Raw genomic sequence first — 20,880 nt, forward strand, 5'->3', positions numbered from 1 at the left:
ATTAGTATTTCATTTTTGCTTGATGTTTTAAGATTTATTTGAAAGAAATATAATACTACAGGTTTTAAACTTCAGTACACTTTGTTGCTTTCCTCAGTGCCATTTTTTTTCTCTCCCCAGAAGCAACCATTATCTCTCCTTAAGAAGTAACCATTGTCATTAATTTTTAGTGTATCCTACTAGACCATACTTAGTATTTTTGCTACATATTTAGATTTTCTTCTCATCCTTTGTTCATCTTTCTGTGGGATTGTTTGTCTTTTTCTTACTGATGGTATAGGTCTTTATATATCCTGGATTCCTCACTTTTGTAGATTATATGTACTATAAGAACACTTCTCTTTGCTACTTTAAGTTATCTTTTGGTATATACACGTTCTTATTTGATGAGTTGAAATGTATCCATTGTTTTCCTATATGATTTCTGCATTTTTGCATTTAAAAAAACCCACTTAGTAACACTGAGGTTATTAAGATGTTCTCATATTTTCTTTTAATAGCTTCAATATTTTGCTTCTTTATACTCTGAGTCTTTAATGTACTTGGAATTGTTTTTTGCGTGTGACATCATTTAACTTTTATTTTTCAGCTAGAAAGCCAGATGTTGTAATGCCTTTTATTATAACGTTCATGCCTTTTTCACTGATTTTAATGATACCTCTGTCATATATCAAGTTCTTATATGCGACTTGGTCTGTTTCTGGGCTACTTTGTTCACTGGTCTGTTTGTACTTAATGATGAAACTACAATGTCTCCCTTATTACAGCTTTAAGATATGTTTCTATCTGGCAGTATAAGTTGCTCTTGTTTTCTTTTGGAACTATCTTGGCTGCTCTTGGGCTTTTGATCTTCCGTATGAGTTTTAGAATTATTTTTTCAGGCTCCACAGAAGATTCCATTGAGGTTTTGATTGGAATGACAATTATAGATTAATTTAGGGTGAATTGACATCTTTCATATTGAGTCTTCCTATCTATGCATGTGGCATATCTCTTTATTTATGCAGACCTAAAAACTTGCAGAATCATAATTTACATACCATAAAACTCACCCATTTCAAATATATAATTCAATAACTTTTAGTAAACTTGTGTAACTATCACCCTAAACCAGTTTGGAACTTTTAATCAGATTTGAGTTTTTATGTCCTTTAATAATGTTTTGTAACTTTATCCATAAAGATGTTGCTGCCTTTTTTTTTAAGTTTTATTCTAAGGTAGCTTACTTTTTTTATTAGTACATTTAATGGTAATTTTACTGTTACATTTTGTAATTTACTGTTTTTGGCATATTGAAGTGCTTTGGATTTTAGAGTTTGTTCTTATATCCTGCAACCCTGCTGAAATTTGTTATTCTAATGATATTTCTGTAGATTCTCTTGGCTTTTCTACATAGGCAATTACACCATCTGCACATAATTTTTTTCACTTCTGTCTCTCCAGTCTTTATATTATGACTTTTCTTATATTTTGGCTGGGACCTCCATTGTAATGTTGAATGATTATATTTTGTCTTATTTCTGATGTCCATAGGAAAGCTTTTAAACTTTCAATTTTTAGTATCATTTTGTAGGCACATTTTTACCAAGTTACAGATATTACTTCTATTACAAATTTGTTAGGGGAGTTTTTTTGTTCTGTGGTAGTGGTGGTGCTTATTATCTGCTTGAGCATCCACTTTCTTTGGCTTTTTCTCTCCCTTTCTTGGAAGGAATTTATTCACTTCCTGGCTCAGCAGATGGTTTTTCTAATCATGTTTTGTGAATCTAATAGTTCCCTAGGATGAACTTTTATGCAGGTAGTCCATTTCGCAAGTTATGTGGGCCAGAATTTATTTCTGACTCAAATCAAATACACGTTCACTCACAGTGACTGGCTGTAGCTTCACTCAGCTATTGATTTTGAGTTTATTCTGGCACTGGTGGATTTCCTTTGTTTGGCTTTGAACTTGGATGTACATTAAAAAAAAATTTTTTTTCATAGAATTACTATGTATTTGAAGTAGGAGTGGGAAAAAAGGCTACTTCTTGATTTAGCTCAGTGAGCCAGATTGAATGGATATCTCTCACTTCTTTAAGTCTAAAATTCTACATATCAGGTTTACTTAGAGTGGCTTATTCATGTGGCTAATGAGAACTTGAAATGGGGCTAGTGTGAGCAAGAAATTTGATTTCAATAGCTACATTTGTCTAGTGGCTACTATATTAGTGCAGTTCTATACTAAATAAAAGGAGATGGGAGAAAACCTCTAAGAAGTTTAAAGAGTTTGGTTAAATATTAATATACAGAGAGAAAGCCTTCAAGGTTTAATTTCTATACATTGTAATGATATATTGTGTTTAATAAGGAATTTGACAGATTCTGGCTTTATTCCCTGCATCAGTTAGCTTCTAATATTTTATATCTGAAATATATATATATATGTATATATATATAGCTGAAATGGGGTGTGTGTATGTATCTCCATCCCAATCAATAGAGAAATTTCTTTCCATAGTTTCTAGGGAATTATAGTTTCCTAGGGAATTACAGTTCAAGATTGAAGGGAATTATAGTTCAAGATTGAAGGCTATAGATGTGGCAAACTGGCAAATATGAGTGAAACTCATTCTAGAATTGTGACTTGATGGCTCATTTGGCAAGCTGGAAATACAGAACTGCTAGATGGATTGGAACTGCAGTTTTATCCTTCTACATTGCATGGAATATTACTCAGCCATAAAAAAGATTGAGATCTTGCCATTTGTGACAACACGGGATGTATCTAGAGGGTATTATGCTAAGTGAAATGAGTCAGAGAAAGACATACCATATGATTTCACTTATATGTGGAATCTAAAAAACAAATGAATAAACAGCAGAAAACAGACCTGTAAATACAGAGAACAAACTGATGGTTGCCGGAGGGGACGGAAGTGGAGGGATAGGTAAAATGGATGAAGAGGGGAGTGAGCAATACAGTCTTCCAGTTATGGAATGAGTAAGTCACAGGAATAAAAGGTACAGCATGGGGAATATAGTCAATGGTATTATAATGGCATTGCATGGTGACAAATGGTAGCTACACTTGTGTGAGCATAACATAATGTATATAAACTTGTTGAATCACTATGTTGTACACCTGAAACTAATGTAACATTGTGTGTCTACTACAATCAAAAAAAAAAGTCCAAAACAGAAACCCAAAAAACTGAATTTTTATATTGGTCTTCAGTAAGGAAGTAATATTGGCAACAAGCAGTAACAGAAGCTCAGTGATTTACATTTTTGTTACGTTATAAGCAACTCCCCGTCTCAGAGGAAAAAGAAAAAAGGAAAAGGAACACAGTAAAATTTTACAGAATTTTTGAGCTGAAAGGCACTTCTGAGGCCATATGTTTAATCTCATTATTTAATAGATGAGGAAACTTACCTATAAATCATATACATACATATGATATGCACATATACAATACATTAACGTGTGTGTATAAATGTGTATATACCTAATGCTAGTATATATATTGAATTGCCAGTATTTGCGTGTGTGTGTTTGTGTGTGTGTGTATATCTCATGCCAGTATATATATTGAATATAGTTGATTTGCCAGTTAATGACAAAGATGAGACTGGAATCTGGGTCTTCTAACTCCCAGTCCTTGCTTTTTACTGTATGCTGCACTTCTCTTTGTATTGAAAACAAATTAGGTTCCTTAAAATACAACTGTGTACATAACATCCATGGCTTATAAGGTAAATCTTAATTATATTTTTCAATAGCTGAGTTATAAAAGGCTCTCATTTAAGTTGAAGTGTTGAGTTGTTAAATGATAATAGGCAATCAGGATTGTGTAGGGATTGACATTTTAAAAAGAACATATTTTAGAAGCCATATATTTAGCCACTTTGGTATTTCTTGCAAAAATTTCCTAAAGAAATTATTCAGATTTTATGTAACATGAGATTTTTGGAAAAGTGAATGTATTTTAAACATTGTAATTAATTCTAGCTCTGTTTTTTTTTGTTGTTGTTTTTTTTTTTTAGGTTCTTGCCAGAAACCATATGTTGCACTTATTCATGGAATTACAATGGGTGGGGTAAGTAGGCTACCTTACTCTCATCATTGATATGTGAGTTTACTAAAAATAATCATTATTGATCAGAAGTGAGGCGATGAATGTAATATGGTAGAACTCATTGAAACAAAATCCTGTTTGGATTTTGGATCCTTGCAGGTTTAGGATCTAGTATTTGCTTATAGCACTTTTAGACGATCTCCACCCAAAAGAATATGTTCTTAATTATGTTATATACTATTTTAGCTTCTTGAATTAGCAAGGTTTTTTAACCAACAGAATGGATTGAATTTTCTGTTGCAGTTGTTACATAGAGCCCTTTTTCTACTTAAAAGTAAACTGATTGCTTCCAAAAGCTTCAGAAAAGAAACTGGAATGTTAAGGGATTCTTAGACTGAGTCTTGGGGATGTGTTTGCCTAAATTGTATCTATTACACAAAATCTCACCTTAGTGAAAGTGTCTGGATACTTTATGAAGTTCTCTGAAAATGCATTTCTTATCAATTGACAAAGTATTTCTTTTATTTCTGTGTAATTTCAAAGAAGTCTTAAATGTTTCTGGCCTTGAATAACTTGATGTAGAGTTGGAAAAACATGAAATAATAACAGAAAAGGGGAAAATTATATGACACTAGCTATACCAAAGACAAGCCTTTAAAGAAGTGAGAGGTCAGAATGGGTCTTCATGGCAGGAAAAGGTAGGATTTAGGTAGGTAGTAGGAGGCTGAAGGGAAGAATTTCAAAGATACAATGTTCAGGGTTTCAGAGATTTAGTCATTGGGAGTACAAGAAGCCCCCCTCTTTTTCTGATAGAACCAAACTAGATAAAGCCTCTTAGGCACTGGGAGTTGCTTAGATCTTGCATGTCATTTTGGGAAGGGATTCCACTAGCAGCTGTGGTTAGAAAGCAGGATGAAGGGGCAACGTGTACCTCTTGGCTCGTTAACATTTACTGAACATGAGTTGATTATGCTTTCTTTGTCAAGGAAGTGTTACCATGAGGAAAATACTGAAAAAAAAAAAAATCTGAAAAAATACTGCAGAATAAGGGGAAGGAAAATAATTGAAATGTTGAAGGAAGAGCTGCCCTGTGAATGTGAAAGGAAGCAGGAAAAATGAAGATAAAAACAACATTGGGCATATTTAATAACACTTAAAAAGATGTAGCTCCCATGAAATAGGAAAGACAGCCCATCAGGAGACAATAAGCTCAGATGAAAGGGCAACAGGCAACATAAGGAAGGGTGAGGGGAATAGCAAAACTGACATTCCCCTTAGGGCAATAGATTAGAAGGAGTTGAATTTAATATTACAGATAATGAAGCTGTATCTGTGGAGGACAAACTTGAAAAGCACTAATCGTAAAAGGACAAGAATGAAAATGATGAGAAGAAACTTTTGAGGTAATTAAGGCGAAAGAAGGATACTGGGAACCCAACAAAGGAATGATATTTCATGGAAAGTAAATCTAGCACTTGGAATAAAAATAATGGCCCGATATAAAGATGACTTTCTTTAATTAAAAACAAAAAACTCTCAAACTTGTGGTATGTATAATTAAGGGAAACACACTCTTTCAGATAAAATCATTGAAAAGAGATCCACATCTAGATAAAAGCTTAGGTGAGTTTTTCTAAATTACAGGCTTTGAGGAAAAAACTAAGTGTTCAGGCTAGGGAGTAGGGTTTCGTCCTCATTTCAGTTTCGTCCATTTGAAGTTAGTGAATACAAGTTACATACCAAGGAATGTAAATCAGTTCTGGTTTCAGAGTTTAAGTGCCAGAAGTCAATGGATTGAGAAAGTTGTGAAATCAAGTCGTTAAAGAGTTTCCTACCCAACCAAGTTGTCATTTAGTATAATTGTAAAAGAAAAATATTCTCAGAAATGAAAGGGCTTAGAAAATATGTTGCTGACACACCATTATTGAAAATATTTCAATAAATACTTGGTCTAGTTGACCAAGAGATCACTCAAGTTTAATAACACAAGACTAATTTTGATATGAAAGGATTGGTGAACTGCCCTTTTTTACTATCAGTGAGCAGAAATTCCACTTTTTCATAGGAGCCTGAGAAGAATTATTGCTCTAGCATACTACATCTGAGTGAATTGACTGTGCCTTTTGGCCTCCATGACATGTATCAGTTGGTATGGTGTTTGCATACATTCCTATGTATGTTTCAGTCAAGAATACTCCATTTATTTCTTCAGAGAAGAGTGCAGTAAAACATACCAAGATAATGTTGCCTTGAATGGAGGGAGTAAGGGTGATGCTGCTGCTTTCTACTGGTCTGTTTTCTGTATTTAATGAGTATGAATGACTTTCGAAATAAAAATGAAAATATACTTTATATCAGCCTTAATGAGAATACCACCAGAGAATTAAGTCTTAGTGCCCTAAGGCAATGGTTTTCAAGGTGTTATTTTTGCACTAGCAGTATCAGCAGCATTTAAGGATTTGTTAGAAATACACAATCTGGGGCCTTACCTCAGAGTCAGACTCTGAGGGTGGGGCCCAGCAGTCTGTTTTAACAAGCCCTCCAAGTGATTCTGGGTCATGTTAAGTGTGAAAACCATGCCACAAGGCATCCATTGTATGTAATGAATTAACTTCTCTTGTATATGTCTTGTGTTTCTAGAATGGTACCAGTTATGTACCATCCTTGGGAAAATTGACAAAATAGTCAAGTCATGAGAAATCCCTCAGTGAGCAAGGTTCTTTTATGTTACATTATTATCAGCCCCCTTCCCCCCCAAAAAAAAAATCCAGCAACCCCCTATGTGTCTTTTCTCCCATCAGGTCTGCCCACCTACGTGCCTCACAAATACTCTTTATGTAATTCATTCTTTTTTTTTTTTTTTAAAGATTTTATTTGACAGAGAGACACACAGAGAGGGAACACAAGTGGGGGGAGTGGGAGAGGGAGAAGCAGGCTCTCCGCCAAGCAGGGAGCCCGACGTTGGGCTCGATCCCAGGACCCTGGGATCATGACCTGAGCCGAAGGCAGACGCTTAACGACTGAGCCACCCAGGCGCCCCTATGTAATTCATTCTTAAAGACTGAAGTTCTAATCTATTTTTTGACAGTCTTAAATACTACTATGATTAGATGTGATTTCTTCTTCCATTGACTTCTGCATTCAATCTGTACCCCAAATTTGGCATTTATACTTTGTTACTTATTATGAAATAAGCCCAGATATATTAGATGGTCTATAAGGGCAAAGGCTATCATGTCCTCTTTTTTTTTAACCCTCTCAACAACCAGAAATGTACAGTATGTATTTTCTTATGTAGCCTTTGAAAATGTAAAATTTACAGACTTGAAGTGAACCAGTTCTTTTTTTTTTTTTTTTGGAACGATATTTTGAACGTATCTTGGTTTTGAAGGCTAGCTTTTCATGTCTCATTTCAAACTCTGCTTAACTAAGACTCTTAGTGAACTCTTCCTTTTGAAAATACAATCCTCTAGATACTGGCTTTCAACCTTGGCTGCATTTTAGAATCCCTTGCGAGACTTACAGGTTCCATTGTCCAGGCTTTACTCACCTCACAGAACTATTAAATCAGGTACTGGAGTGGGACCAAAGTATTTTTTAAAGCTCTTTGGTGATCCCAGTGTGTAGCTAAGATTATGAACTGCTGATCTGCTAGTGATTCTTAACTATTACCTGTGGACCTTTTTCAAAATCCCGTGGGACATTGTTTTTCACGGGTTAGCTTGTATCAGAATCACTTTGAGGGCTTGTTGAAATGCAGACTCCTCCCACCCTCATTTCAGTTTCGTCCATTTGAAGTGTGGTCCAAGAATTTGCATTTGTTTTTTTTTTTAATGTTTAGTTAGCCACTGTGTAGTACATCATTAGTTTCTGATGTAGTGTTCAGTGATTCATTAGTTAAGTATAACACCCAGTGCTCATCACAGCACGTGCCCTCCTCAATACCCATCACCCGAATTTGCATTTCTAACAAGTTCCCAGATGATGATGCTGGTGATAGTGGGGGTGACTCACTTTAGGAACCACTACCACAAGGTGTTGAGAACATGTAGTGTGTTACTCAAAAAGACTTTATTTTCAGAATTGTTAGTAGAATTTTAATATTACATAAAATTATTCAATATAAATATATCTTAAATCCTAATACAGAAGTTTAGAATAAGATAGAGCAAATATGGCTTAAGGTGTACAAATAGTAATTGTTTGTTTTTATCTTGATACTGATCCATAAATTGTTTCTTATAATGTAAGAAGGAATTTTGTTAAAAAACTTGAACGGTCCAAAAGATGGCACCATAGAGCTTGTTTTTGTTTTTGTATTTTTTTTTTCTTTTTACTATAGAAAAAGTTTTTTTCCATCAAGGACAAGAACAGCTTTACCATCTTTTGTTATCTATCGTGAGGAGTAAGTAGCACAGCACTTTGTAGAAGGTATGGCTGGATTCCATTATGTTTCAGATTTCAGATTTGACCATTTACTCAATATTTTGGTCTTTGGTAAAATAAAAATGAATGTTTCTGAGTGTTTCTTCACTTGGCTGATCAAAATTACTTGAGATTATGTCATTCCAGTGTTTCTGTAAGAGATAAACAATTTTTTAATGAATAAAAATGTGAAAGAATAGTTCATTGTGTTTCTCAGAAAGACAGATTTTTCATTCCTTTCCCCTTTATTTTAAATATCTGAATTCATATTTTCTCAAATTAATATATATAGAAAGACAAATGATTAAAAATCAATATTAATTTTTAGTAGATACAGAACAGAACAGTCTTTAAATTTTTACTCTGTATGTGTGGTACCACCCATATTTCCCTCTCAACTGAATTGGGTTTAAAGATATTTCAAATTTCTTTCTTCCTTCCTTTCTTCTTTTCTCCATTTCTTCTTTTCTCTTCTCCTCCAAAATGCATTTTACAACAGAGATGAGGTTAGCTCCCCCAAGCCAACTCAAAATATGAGTGTAATATGGCATTGTTGTGTGTCTCAAAGTAGTAAGATGCTGCTAGCAAAAGGTTTTGTAATCAAAATAATGGAAAATTTAAAGTTGTAAGGCGTACTTTAGAAAGGGGTATGTTCTCATGAATAGAGAAGTGGGCATTGGAATGGGAAGAGTGAGTGTAGACAATACCCACGTGACTTTGTGGGACACAAGCTAGCCACATGGAAAATTGGCTAGTGCTCAATTACTGAATCAGATTAAGTTTAACCACTCATAAATGTCATTGAGACATGTCCTTTTTTAATGAGAAGAATTAACAGCCCTCAAAGATTGAATTATATTAATGTACTACAGAGGTCTGTGAGATAATAGTTGTATCTTCACTTTTAAAAAGTATTGTTTTAGTGATAATTGAATAGATGACATTTTAAGAAACCATTTTTTTATTATAAAATACTGGGTTTTTTGTAATACTCCTTAGTTACGTAAGAACCTGAGACTTTATGAAAGAAGAGATGCAATGATTTTATTAGCTAAGTTAAAGAAGTTTTTTTTTTTTTTTTTTTAAAGATTTTATTTATTTGACAGAGACACAGCGAGAGAGGGCACACAAGCAGGGGGAGTGGGAGAGGGAGAAGCAGGCTTCCCGCTGAGCAGGGAGCCTGACGCGGGGCTCGATCTCAGGACTCTGGGATCATGACCTGAGCCGAAGGCAGATGCTTAACGACTGAGCCACCCAGGTGCCCCAGTTAAAGAAGATTTTTAAAGAAACTTTTGAGTTCAGCTTACTCCCCCCACCACATCATTTAAATCTCTTGATTTTAAAAAAAGTTAATTACAGTATTCTTTAATGTGTTTACATTGTTTAATGAAAACACAGAGACAAGCATAGGCCATGCCTTTTTCTTTTTTCTTTTCTTTCTCTTTTCTTTTCTTTCTCTTTTCTTTCTTTCCACACTTAGGGAGGGGCAGGGCAGAGGGAGAAAGAGAACCTTAAGTGCGCTCCATGCCCAGCTCAGAGCCTGACATGGGGTTCAGTCTCACGACCCTGAGATCATGACCTGAGTGAAATCAAGAGTCGCATGCTTAACCAACTGAGCCATCCAGGCACCCTTGGGCCGTGCCATTTTTATTTATTTAATTTGTATATTAATTTTTTAAGATTTTATTTATTCGAGAGAGAGTGAGAGCTAGAGAGAGAGAGAGCTAGAGAGCATACACACAGAGGGAGAGGGAGAAGCAGACTCCCTGCTGAGCAGGGAGCCCAATGTAGGGCTTGATCTCAGGACCCTGGGATCATGATCTGAGCCAAAGGCAGATGCTTAACTGACTGAGCCACCCAGGCACCCCAGGGACAATCCATTTTTTTATTTTTATTTATTTTTATTTTTTAAAATTTTATTATGTTAGTCACCATATAATACATCATTAGTTTTTGATGTAGTATTCCATGATTCATTGTTTTCGTATAGTACCCAGTGCTCCATGTAGTACATGCCCTCTTTAATACCCATCACTGGGCTAACCCATCCCCCCACCCCCCTCCCCTCTAAAACCCTCAGTTTGTTTCTCAGAGTCCATAGTTTCTCATGGTTCATCTCTCCCTCCGATTTCCCCCCCTTCATTTTTCCCTTCCTTCTCCTAATGTCCTCCATGTTATTCCTTACGTTCCACAAATAAGTGAAACCATATGATAATTGACTTTCTCTGCTTGACTTATTTCACTTAGCATAATCTCCTCCAGTCCCATCCATGTTGATGTAAAAGTTGGGTATTCATCCTTTCTGGTGGCTGAGTAATATTCCATTGTATATATGGACCACATCTTCTTTATCCATTCATCTGTTGAAGGGCATCTCGGCTCTTTCCACAGTTTGGCTATTGTGGACATTGCTGCTGTGAACATTGGGGTGCATATGGCCCTTCTTTTCACTGCATCTGTGTCTTTGGGGTAAATACCCAGGAGTGCAATTGCTGGGTCATAGGGTAGCTCTATTTTTAATTTTTTGAGGCACCTCTACACTGTGTTTTCCAAAGTGGCTGTACCAACTTGCATTCCCACCAACAGTGTAAGAGTGTCCCCTTTCTCCACAACCTCTCTAACATTTGTTGTTTCTTGCCCTGTCCATTTTTGCCATTCTAACTGGTGTAAGGTGGTATCTCAATGTGGTTTTGATTTGAATTTCCCTGATGGCTAATGATGATGAACATTTTTTCACGTGTCTGTTAGCCATTTGTCTGTCTTCTTTGGAGAAGTGTCTGTTCATATCTTCTGCCCATTTTTTGACTTGATTATTTGTTTTTTTGGGTGTTGAGTTTGAGAAGTTCTTTATAGATCTTGGATACCAGCCCTTTATCTGTAGTGTCATTTGCAAATATCTTCTCCCATTCTGTGGGTTGCTTCTTTGTTTTGTTGACTGTTTCCTTTGCTATGCAGAAGCTTTTTATCTTGATGAAGTCCCAAAAGTTCATTTTTGCTTTTGTTTCACTAGCTTTTGGAGATGTATCTTGAAAGAAGTTGCTGTGGCCGATGTCAAAGAGGTTACTGCCTATGTTCTCCTCTAGGATTTTGATGGATTCCTGTCTCACATTGAGGTCTTTCATCCACTTTGAGTTTATCTTTGTGAATGGTGTTAGAGAATGGTCGAGTTTCATTCTTCTGCATGTGGCTGTCCAATTTTCCCAGCACCATTTATTGAAGAGACTGTCTTTTTTCCATTGCATGTTTTTTCCTGCTTTGTCAAAGATTATTTGACCATAGAGTTGAGGGTCCATATCTGGGCTCTCTATTCTGTTCCATTGGTCTATATGTCTGTTTTTGTGCCAGTACCATGCTGTCTTGGTGATCACTGCTTTGTAATGTAGCTTGAAATTGGGCAACGTGATGCCCCCAGCTTTGTTTTTCTTTTTCAGCATTTCCTTGGTGATTCGGGGTCTTTTCTGATTCCATACAAATTTTAGGATTGTTTGTTCCAGCACTTTGAAAAATGTCATTGGAATTTTGATCGGGATGGCATTGAAGGTATAGTTTGCTCTGGGTAGCATAGACATTTTAACAATGTTTATTCTTCTGATCCATGAGCATGGAATATTTTTCCATCTTTTTGTGTCTTCTTCAATTTCTTTCATGAGTGTTTTGTAGTTCCTAGAGTATAGATCCTTTACCTCTTTGGTTAGGTTTATTCCGAGGTGTCTTATGGTTTTTGGTGCTACTGTAAATGGAATCATTTCTCCAATTTCTCTTTCTACAGTTGCGTTGTTAGTGTATAAGAAAGCAACTGATTTCTGTGCATTGATTTTGTATCCTGCCACATTACTGAATTGCTGGATGAGTTCTAGTAATTTGGGGGTGGAGTCTTTTGGGTTTTCCACATAAAGTATCATGTCGTCTGCGAAAAGAGAGAGTTTGACTTCTTCTTTGCCAATTTGAATACCTTTTATTTCTTTTTGTTGTCTGATTGCTGTTGCTAGGACTTCTAGTACTATGTTGAACAACAGTGGTGAGAGTGGGCACCCTTGACGTTTTCCTGATCTTAAGGGAAAGGCTCTCAGCTTTTCCCCATTGAGGATGATATTCGCTGTGGGTTTTTCATAGATGGATTTTATGAGCTTGAGGAATGTTCCCTCTGTCCCTATACTCTGGAGAGTTTTAATCAGGAAAGGATGTTGTATTTTGTCAAATGCTTTTTCTGCATCAATTGAGAGGACCATATGGTTCTTCTCCCTCCTCTTATTAATGTGTTCTATCACAATAATTGATTTGCGAATGTTGAACCACCCTTGCATCCCGGGGATAAATCCCACTTGGTCGTGGTGGATGATCCTTTTAATGTATTGTTGGATCCTATTAGCTAGGATTTTGTTGAGGATTTTGGAATCCATATTCATCAGGGATATTGGTCTGAAATTCTCCTTTTTGATGGAATCTTTACCTGGTTTGGGGATTAAGGTAATGCCTCATAAAATGAGTCTGGAAGCTTTCCTTCTCTTTCTATTTTTTGAAACAGCTTCAGGAGAATAGTATTATTTCTTCTTTGAATGTTTGGTAGAATTCCCCAGGGAATCCATCAGGCCCTGGGCTCTTGTTTTTTGGGAGGTTTTTGATCACTGCTTCAATCTTGTTACTGGTTATTGGCCTATTCAGGTTGTCAGTTTCTTCCTGTTTCAGTCTTGGCAGTTTATAGGTTTCCAGGAAGGCATCCATTTCATCCAGACTGCTCAGTTTATTGGCATATAGTTGTTGATAATAATTTCTAAAAATTGTTTCTATTTCCTTGGTGTTAGTGGTGATCACTCCCCTTTCATTCATAATTTTATTAATTTGGGTCCTTTCTCTTTTCTTTTGGATAAGTCTGGCCAGTGGTTTATCGATCTTATTAATTCTTTCAAAGAACCAGCTTCTCGTTTTGTTGATCTGATCTACTGTGTTTCTGGTTTCTAATTCATTGATCTCTGCTCTAATCTTAGTTTTTTCTCTTCTAATGCATGGCTTAGGCATCGTTTGTTGCTTTTTCTCTAGTTCTTTAAGGTGTAGGTAGAGTTAGTTGGTGAATTCGGGATTTTTCTGTTTTTTTTGAGTGAGGCTTGGATGGCTATGTATTTCCCCCTTAGGACCGCCTTTGCAGTATCCCACAGGTTTTGGACCGATGTGTTTTCATTCTCATTGATTTCCATGAATTGCTTAAGTTCTTCTTTGATTTCCTGGTTGACCCAAACATTCTTGAGTAGAGTGGTCTTTAGCTTCCAAGTGTTTGACTTTCTGCCACATTTTTTCTTGTGATTGAGTTCCAGTTTTAAAGCATTATGGTCTGAGAATATGCAGGGAATAATCTCAGTCTTTTGGTATCGGTTGAGACCTGATTTGTGACCCAGAATGTGGTCTGTTCTGGAGAAAGTTCCATGTGCGCTCGAGAAGAATGAGTATTCTGTTGTTTTAGGGTGGAATGTTTTGTATATATCTATGAGGTCCATCTGGTTCAGTGTGTCATTCAAAGCTCTTGTTTCTTTGTTGATTTTCTGCTTAGATGATCTGTCTGTTGCTGAGAGTGGAGTATTGAGGTCTCCTACAATTAACATATTGTTATCAATATTACTCTTTATTTTGGTTAACAGTTGGCTTATGTAGATGGCTGCTCCCATGTTGGGGGCGTAGATATTTACAATTGTTAGATCTTCTTGTTGGATAGACCCTTTAAGAATGATATCCTGTCCTTCTGTGTCTCTAACTGCAGTCTTTAGTTTACAATCTAATTTGTCTGATGTAAGAATTGCTACCCCAGCTTTCTTTTGTGGTCCGCTGGCATGGAAGATGGATCTCCATCCCTTCACTTTCAGTCTGGATGTATCTTTAGGTTCAAAATGAGCCTCTGGTAGACAGCATATGGATGGGTCCTGTCTTTTTATCCAATCTGCATTCCTGTGCCGTTTTATGGGAGCATTTAGGCTGTTCACGTTGAGAGTGATTATTGAAAGATATGAATTAATTGTCATCATGTTGCCTGTGAAGACCTTGTTTTTATAGATTGTCCCGGTAAATTTTTGTTCTATATCACTCTTTGGGTCTTTCTCCTTTTATAGAAACCCCTCCCCCCCCTTAATATTTCTTGCAGGGCCGGCTTAGTGGTCACATGTTCTTTCAGTTTCTGCCAGTCTTGGAAGCTCTGCATCTCTCCATCCATTCTAAATGACACCCTTGCCGGATAAAGTATTCCTGGCTGCATGTTCTCGTTTAGTACTCTGAATGTGTCTTGCTAGGCCTTTCTGGCTTGCCAGGCCTCTGTGGATAGGTCTGATGTTATTCTGATTTTCCTCCCTCTGTATGTAAGGAGTCTCTCCCGCCAACTGCCCTTTAGATGGTTTCCTTGGTTCTAAGGTTTGCAAGTTTTTACTATTACATGCCGGGGTGTTGGCCTGTTTTCCTTGATCTTGGGAGGGGTCCTCTCTGCCTCTAGGACATGAATGTTTGTTTCATTCTCCAGATTAGGGAAGTTCTCAGCTACGATTTGCTCAAATATATCTTCTAGTCTTCTCTCTCTACCCCCTCAGGGATTTCAATAATTCTGACATTGGAACGTTTCATGGTGTCACTTATTTCTCTGATTCTATTTTCATGGATTCTGAGTTGTTTTTCCCTGGCCTCCTCTTTTCCCTTTTTATCTATTAAATGGTCTCTCCGGTCACTAATTTGTTCTTCTGCCTCGCTTACCCTAGCTGTTAGATTATCTAGATTAGATTGGATCTCATTGATAGCATTTTTAAGTTCTGCCAATTCAGCTTTCATTTCTGCCCTTAGAGACTCTATGTTGCCATTAATTGATTTCTCCATTCTAGCTATTGTCTTCACAATTGCTAGCCTGAATTCCATCTCCAACATCTTGGTTATATCTGAATCCATTTGTAAATCTGTGGCATAAATCATAATCTCTGAGTCTTTCCTATTTTGGGGGTTCCTCCTAGTCATTCTGTTGATGGGTGCTTGAGGGAATATATAGAGTCCAAATTATTGACCACAACCCAAGCAAGATGCACCTGTTTTCTAGGGACCTTAGGGTTGCTGGCCTCTTGTTTTCCCAGCCTGTCTTCTGGGGGAGGGGCCTGCCACACTGTTGCTCAGGCAATCCTGTTTGGGCAGAGTTGCCCTGCCCCCCTGTGGCGGGGGAGGGGCTCAGTGGAAACCGTCTTTTGGGGGCTTTTTTCTCTGGCGGCTTTCCAGGTCTCTTCCGAGAGTCAGAGCAGAAGAGACTGTTTCCAACCCTCTGCCTCGGAGCAGAGAGATTGCAGTCTGTCCTTCAGTGAGCTCTCCAGGCCACACTATCTCTGTTTCTGTCTGTGCTGCTATAACCTGCAGCGTCCTGGGTTGTGTGCCCCTCAGCAGCGCTCCCAGCCTTCACCTCCAGGTCGGAGCATATCTCTGCCCTTAGTGCTTCTAAAACCACCAGCCTCCCCCAGTTCACGCACATGGCCCCGCTGCTCCAGGTTTCCGTCTGAGGTGCTGCCCTAAAGTCCTTTCCCCGCCGCTACCGGTCTGCGAGTCTGTGCCCCCGTCCCCAGCGTGGGAGGCTATCACTCACGGGCGGTGTAGGATCCCCACGACCAGGCTCCCTCCTGCTGCCGTTTATCCTCTGATATCTTCCCAGGGAATCACGGCTCCCCGCTTCGTACCTCGGAACCAACTGCCTGCGATAATTCTGTTTATAGAGATCCAGCTCTATCTTCTTACATCTCAGGCTGATTTCGTGGGTGTTCAGAATGGTCTGGTAGATATCCAGCTCAATTCTGGGACTGGTTGGAATAGGGTCCCCTACTCCTCCGCCATCTTTCCCCCACTCTGGGACAAGCCATTTTTAATGGAATATCCAAGAAGCTTTCAAAAGATCAAAATGAAGTTATTAACAAAGCCTGATAATAGGCTTATATGTATGCTAAGCTACTCTCTCTCTAAAAGAATGATTTTAGAATGACCAGCCTTTCTTTGTCCAGTGAGTTGGAATATTTTTATGAGAGACATAAGAATCATAATTATGATTAGACATAATGTTTAATGTTCTTTTTCTTCAGGTTTTTATTGAGGTATAGCTGACAAGTAAAGTTGTAATATACTTAAAGTGTACAATGTGATGATTTGACATACGAGTACATTGTGAAAGGATCCCCACCTCAGACCTTATTCATCTTGTAACTGAAAGTTTGTACCCTTTAACCAGTCTCTTCCTACTTCCCCCATCCCTCCAGTCCCTGGCAATCACCGTTTTACTCTCTTTCTATGAGTTAGACTTTACACACACACACACACACACACACACTCACACATATATACACACACATATATAAATATATATATATTGGATATATATATTGGATATATATATAGATATTTATATATCATCACTTTTTCTTTATCCATTCATCTGTGGGTAGACAGTTATTTTCATCACTTGACTATGGAGAATAATGCTGCAGTGAGCATGGGAGTACAGATAACTCTTGGAGATGATGATTTTTTTTTTCATTTGGATATATGTCCAGAAGTGGAATTGCTGGATCATATGGTAGTTATATTTATCCGCTGATGGACATCTGGGCTCTTTCCATATTTTGGCTATTGTGACATTGCTTCTATAAACATTGGGGTGCATGTGCCCTTTAGAATCACTCAGACCTCAGAGGTTTAATACTAACTAAGGTTCATTATGATTTTAGCTATTATTTGAGATTGTTCTCAACTATTTCACCCAACCATTAAAACTTATTGGATATGTGCTATGTGCTAGACACTGGTTAGGCTCTGGGGGTAAAATAGTGAGCAAGGCAGATATGTTTCTTTCCTCATGGGGCCTCTTGTATAGAGAGGAAGGTACAGGGTATTCTGGAAATACACAAAAGAGTACCAGTCTCAGCTGTGTGAGTAGGTGTGAGTATTTTATTGAAAGGGATAGTGTAGGGGAAGCATCTTGGAGGAGGTTATATAAGCAGCCAGGAAAGAACAAGTTGGGAATAGTGGAGAAATGTGATATGGTTGCTGTTCATGTGCAAGGGGTTCATGCAGTATGGAAGGACACTGTGCAAATGAGAAGATAGCAGCCTGTGTGAAAATGAGTTGAGAAAATGAATGTATGTTTGGGTAAAGTTCAGTATGCCTGGATTTTGGAATATGAAGGAGATAGTGGTTGAAGTCTAAGGCCAGAAAGGTAAACAAGAAACCAGATCAGTCCTCTTATATAAGATATGTTGAGTAGTTTATCCTGAAATCAGTAGGGAGAGCCTTTTAAGTGCTTTTAGGTAGGGAGATGGCTTGAACAGACTTGCATTTTAGAATGATAAGTCTTTTGTGGGAAGAACAGATTGGAAGGGGTTAGAATTGAAAGTAAAGAGATTGTTTAGGAAGTTATTGCAGAGATCCAGATGAAAGATTGTGGTGATTTTGAAGTAGGGTAGAGATAATGAAGTAACCAAATATTAGATTTATGGGAGATATTTAGGAGGAGACTTGGGATTTGATGAGGGATTGGACATGGGGGGATAAAGAGGAGAAGGAAGCAAGCATGACTTCCAGGTCTAGACTGGGCACTGGAATCAGTGGTGGACTGTTCACTAAGATTTTGGAGGAAGAATGGCGGGGGTATGGGCTGGGAAGGGTAAAGGGAGATGAGTTTAATTTTGGGCTTGTTAAATGTGAAATGCCTGTGAACTCTCCACGTGGGTGTGTTTTGTCTGAATAAAAGTGTTGGTTATGCAAGTCTGAAACTCAGGGTGTTGCCTGGGCAAGAAGTGTAAGTTTGGGACTCGTGTAGGCACGGTGTGCTTGACAGTGTAGGCTTCTGTAACATGAATTAGCTCATAAGGGATTGGTAAATGGTGAAATAATGTTAGGATACTGTAAAGGTGTTGGATCATATGCAGTTTTTTTTTTCTAGGCAAGGGGAGATAGGATAAGTGGCAATAAATATATAATCAACTGGGCAGAAAAAAGTGCTTAGCTCTGTTGATGTACAGTGAATAGGAATTCTCTTGTCTGTATTTTAAGAAAATTAAATACCTCTTCTTTGGGCAAGTCTAAGATGAACAAACTCCCTACACCTGACACTTGGATGTTTAAGGGCAGAACCCTGCAGACTTATAGCTGCACTTCTACCTGCTTTGTCTCTGCACGTGTTGGTCCTGCCCTGATTAAAGTATTGCCCTTCTTTCCACTTTATTTTTATGCCTTTTAAATATCTGCTGTGTCATTCTTTGTTCATAATGAGATGCCTGCCTAGGTTGTCTAAATCAGGTCCCTGGGACCATTTATAGTTTTTATTATCACTCAAATTACAAAGTTACATAGGTTTTGAACAGACTACCCAAACTCTATTTTTCCTATAAGCTCTGTGCAGTTTTGCAGAACCTGAGGATTTTTTCATGAATTCGTTATCTTATAGCAGAGATGCCTTGTATTGAAAATTAGTCAGTAGAAAAGATTATGCAAGGAAATGTGACAGAAAGAGTAACAACCAAAATAAGTCCAGAATGGAATCCTAAAAACAAAACAAAACAAAACAAAACAGGGACACTTGGGTGGCTCAGTCACTTAGGTGTCTGCCTTTGGCTCAGGTCCTGATTCCAGGGTCCTGGGATTGAGTCCCAATCAGGCTCCTTGCTCAGCGGGGGAGCCTGCTTCTCCCTCTACCTGCCACTCCCATGCTTGTGCTTGTGCTTGTGTGCTCTCTCTCTCTCTCTCACAAATAAATAAAATCTTTTTTTAAGATTTTATTTATTTATTTGACAGAGAGAGACACAGCGAGAAAGGGAACACAAGTAGGGAGAGTGGGAGAGGGAGAAGCAGGCTCCCCGCCAAGCAGGAGCCCGATACGGGGCTCGATCCAGGACCCTGGGATCATGACCTGAGCTGAAGGCAGACACTTAACGACTGAGCCACCCAAGCACCCCAATAAATAAAATCTTAAAAACAAAACAACAACAAAAAACCCCACCCAATGTCTATTGGTCAGTGGCAGAACAAGGAGCCTATAGGAGACCCTGAAAAAAAAAAAAGGAGTACAGAAGAGGCAAATCAGAAGAGTGGGAACCTTCAAGTTGGTTTCTGTGCCCCAGAAGTCTTTGACAGTTACTTTGCTGTGTGGTAAAGAACATATCCTAGGTTCTTCTTGTATGTTGTGTTCCCCAGACCTACAAGTCAGCTGTTTTTCCAAGACAGCCGTGATTACTTTTAGTAGAAAATGGTAGTTAGCAATCACAGTGTGGGCACTAGTTAAGTTGGTAATTGTTTCTACACCTTTTCAGTGAACAAAGCTAAGAGTATAGATCTTGTTTTTAAGAAAAGATAGATCCTGAGTTTAATACATCCTATTCAAATTTAAATTTTTACTTCTTTAATATTTGTATCTTTTTATGTTGAAAAGTTTGTTTTTTTAAAAATAACATTAATATTGTTTCAGATTTGCTTTGTCCTAATAAATATAATAGTTTTAGGATAACAATACCACTGTTTTTACTAAAGATAAAGCCACTGAAATAGTTGCTGTCTTTGCCCTATACCAATTTTTTTAGTGACTTGTCTTTTTCATATTTTTTTTTCTTTTTCATATTTTTCTATTCAATCTGGTTCTCACTGAAGCAACTCTATTTTTTATACTCCTATCAGTTTATGATGAATAATATTTAAAGTACATACATACCATAACAAGTACAACTGAAACAGATTGGAAATACCTCTAACATTTGGTAAACTCTAAACTCAGCAGATCAGAAAAATATACAGTTGTATCAAAAAGTAGCCAGAGAGTAGCTTTCAGGATGCTAGTTAATACGGACATTAGTTAACATATTTTACAGAATTAATGAAAATCTTTGGTAAGTCAGAGGTGGATTAAGAGTGTTCCTATTATAATAATCCTTTTTGTTTGAGTATATGATATAAAGCAATGGCTTCTTAGAACTCCTTTTTAAACTTAGAACTCCTATATTTAAACTATAAATATATATAAATATAATAGGTGATATGTATGTTATAGTTGGACACATGTACATATATAATTGTAAATATGCTTATATTGGGGGTTGTGCTCATTGAGGTAAAAAACCTTGAGTGTGAATCTAGGAGATGTGTATTTTTAAGTTATTTCGAATTTATGCTTTAATGTATGACATACTAGAATTTTTCTATTCCCTGGATTTTAAAAAATTGAAATATAATTGACCTATAACATTGTATTAGTTTTAGGTATGCAACATAATTATTTGGTATGTGTATATACTGCAGAATGATTACCACAATAAGTTAACATCCATCACCACACATGGTTAACAAAAATCTTTTTTTTTTGTGATGAGAGCTTTTAAGATTTATTCTTTTAACAACTTTCAAGTGTCCCCCTGGCTTTTTT

The 20,880-nt window shown here is 37.2% G+C and overlaps 1 protein-coding gene across 11 annotated transcripts in view; it reads left to right on the forward strand.

The window, feature by feature from the left end:
• HIBCH (3-hydroxyisobutyryl-CoA hydrolase) overlaps positions 1–20,880 on the forward strand; it is a 182,610-nt gene that overhangs the window by 108,329 nt on the left and 53,401 nt on the right. For all 11 annotated transcript variants that reach the window (XR_004299749.1, XM_032406112.1, XM_032406122.1 and 8 more), the window contains one exon: positions 4,024–4,076. Coding sequence is in view for 10 of the 11 variants with exons in the window: in XM_032406112.1 (XP_032262003.1) it covers positions 4,024–4,076 (53 nt within the window). In the remaining variant the exon portion in view is untranslated. The remainder of the gene's footprint in view (positions 1–4,023; positions 4,077–20,880) is intronic.

This window comes from Phoca vitulina, unplaced genomic scaffold (genome assembly GCF_004348235.1).
Source record: "Phoca vitulina isolate PV1807 unplaced genomic scaffold, GSC_HSeal_1.0 scaffold1, whole genome shotgun sequence".
NCBI classification, from domain to species: domain Eukaryota; kingdom Metazoa; phylum Chordata; class Mammalia; order Carnivora; family Phocidae; genus Phoca; species Phoca vitulina.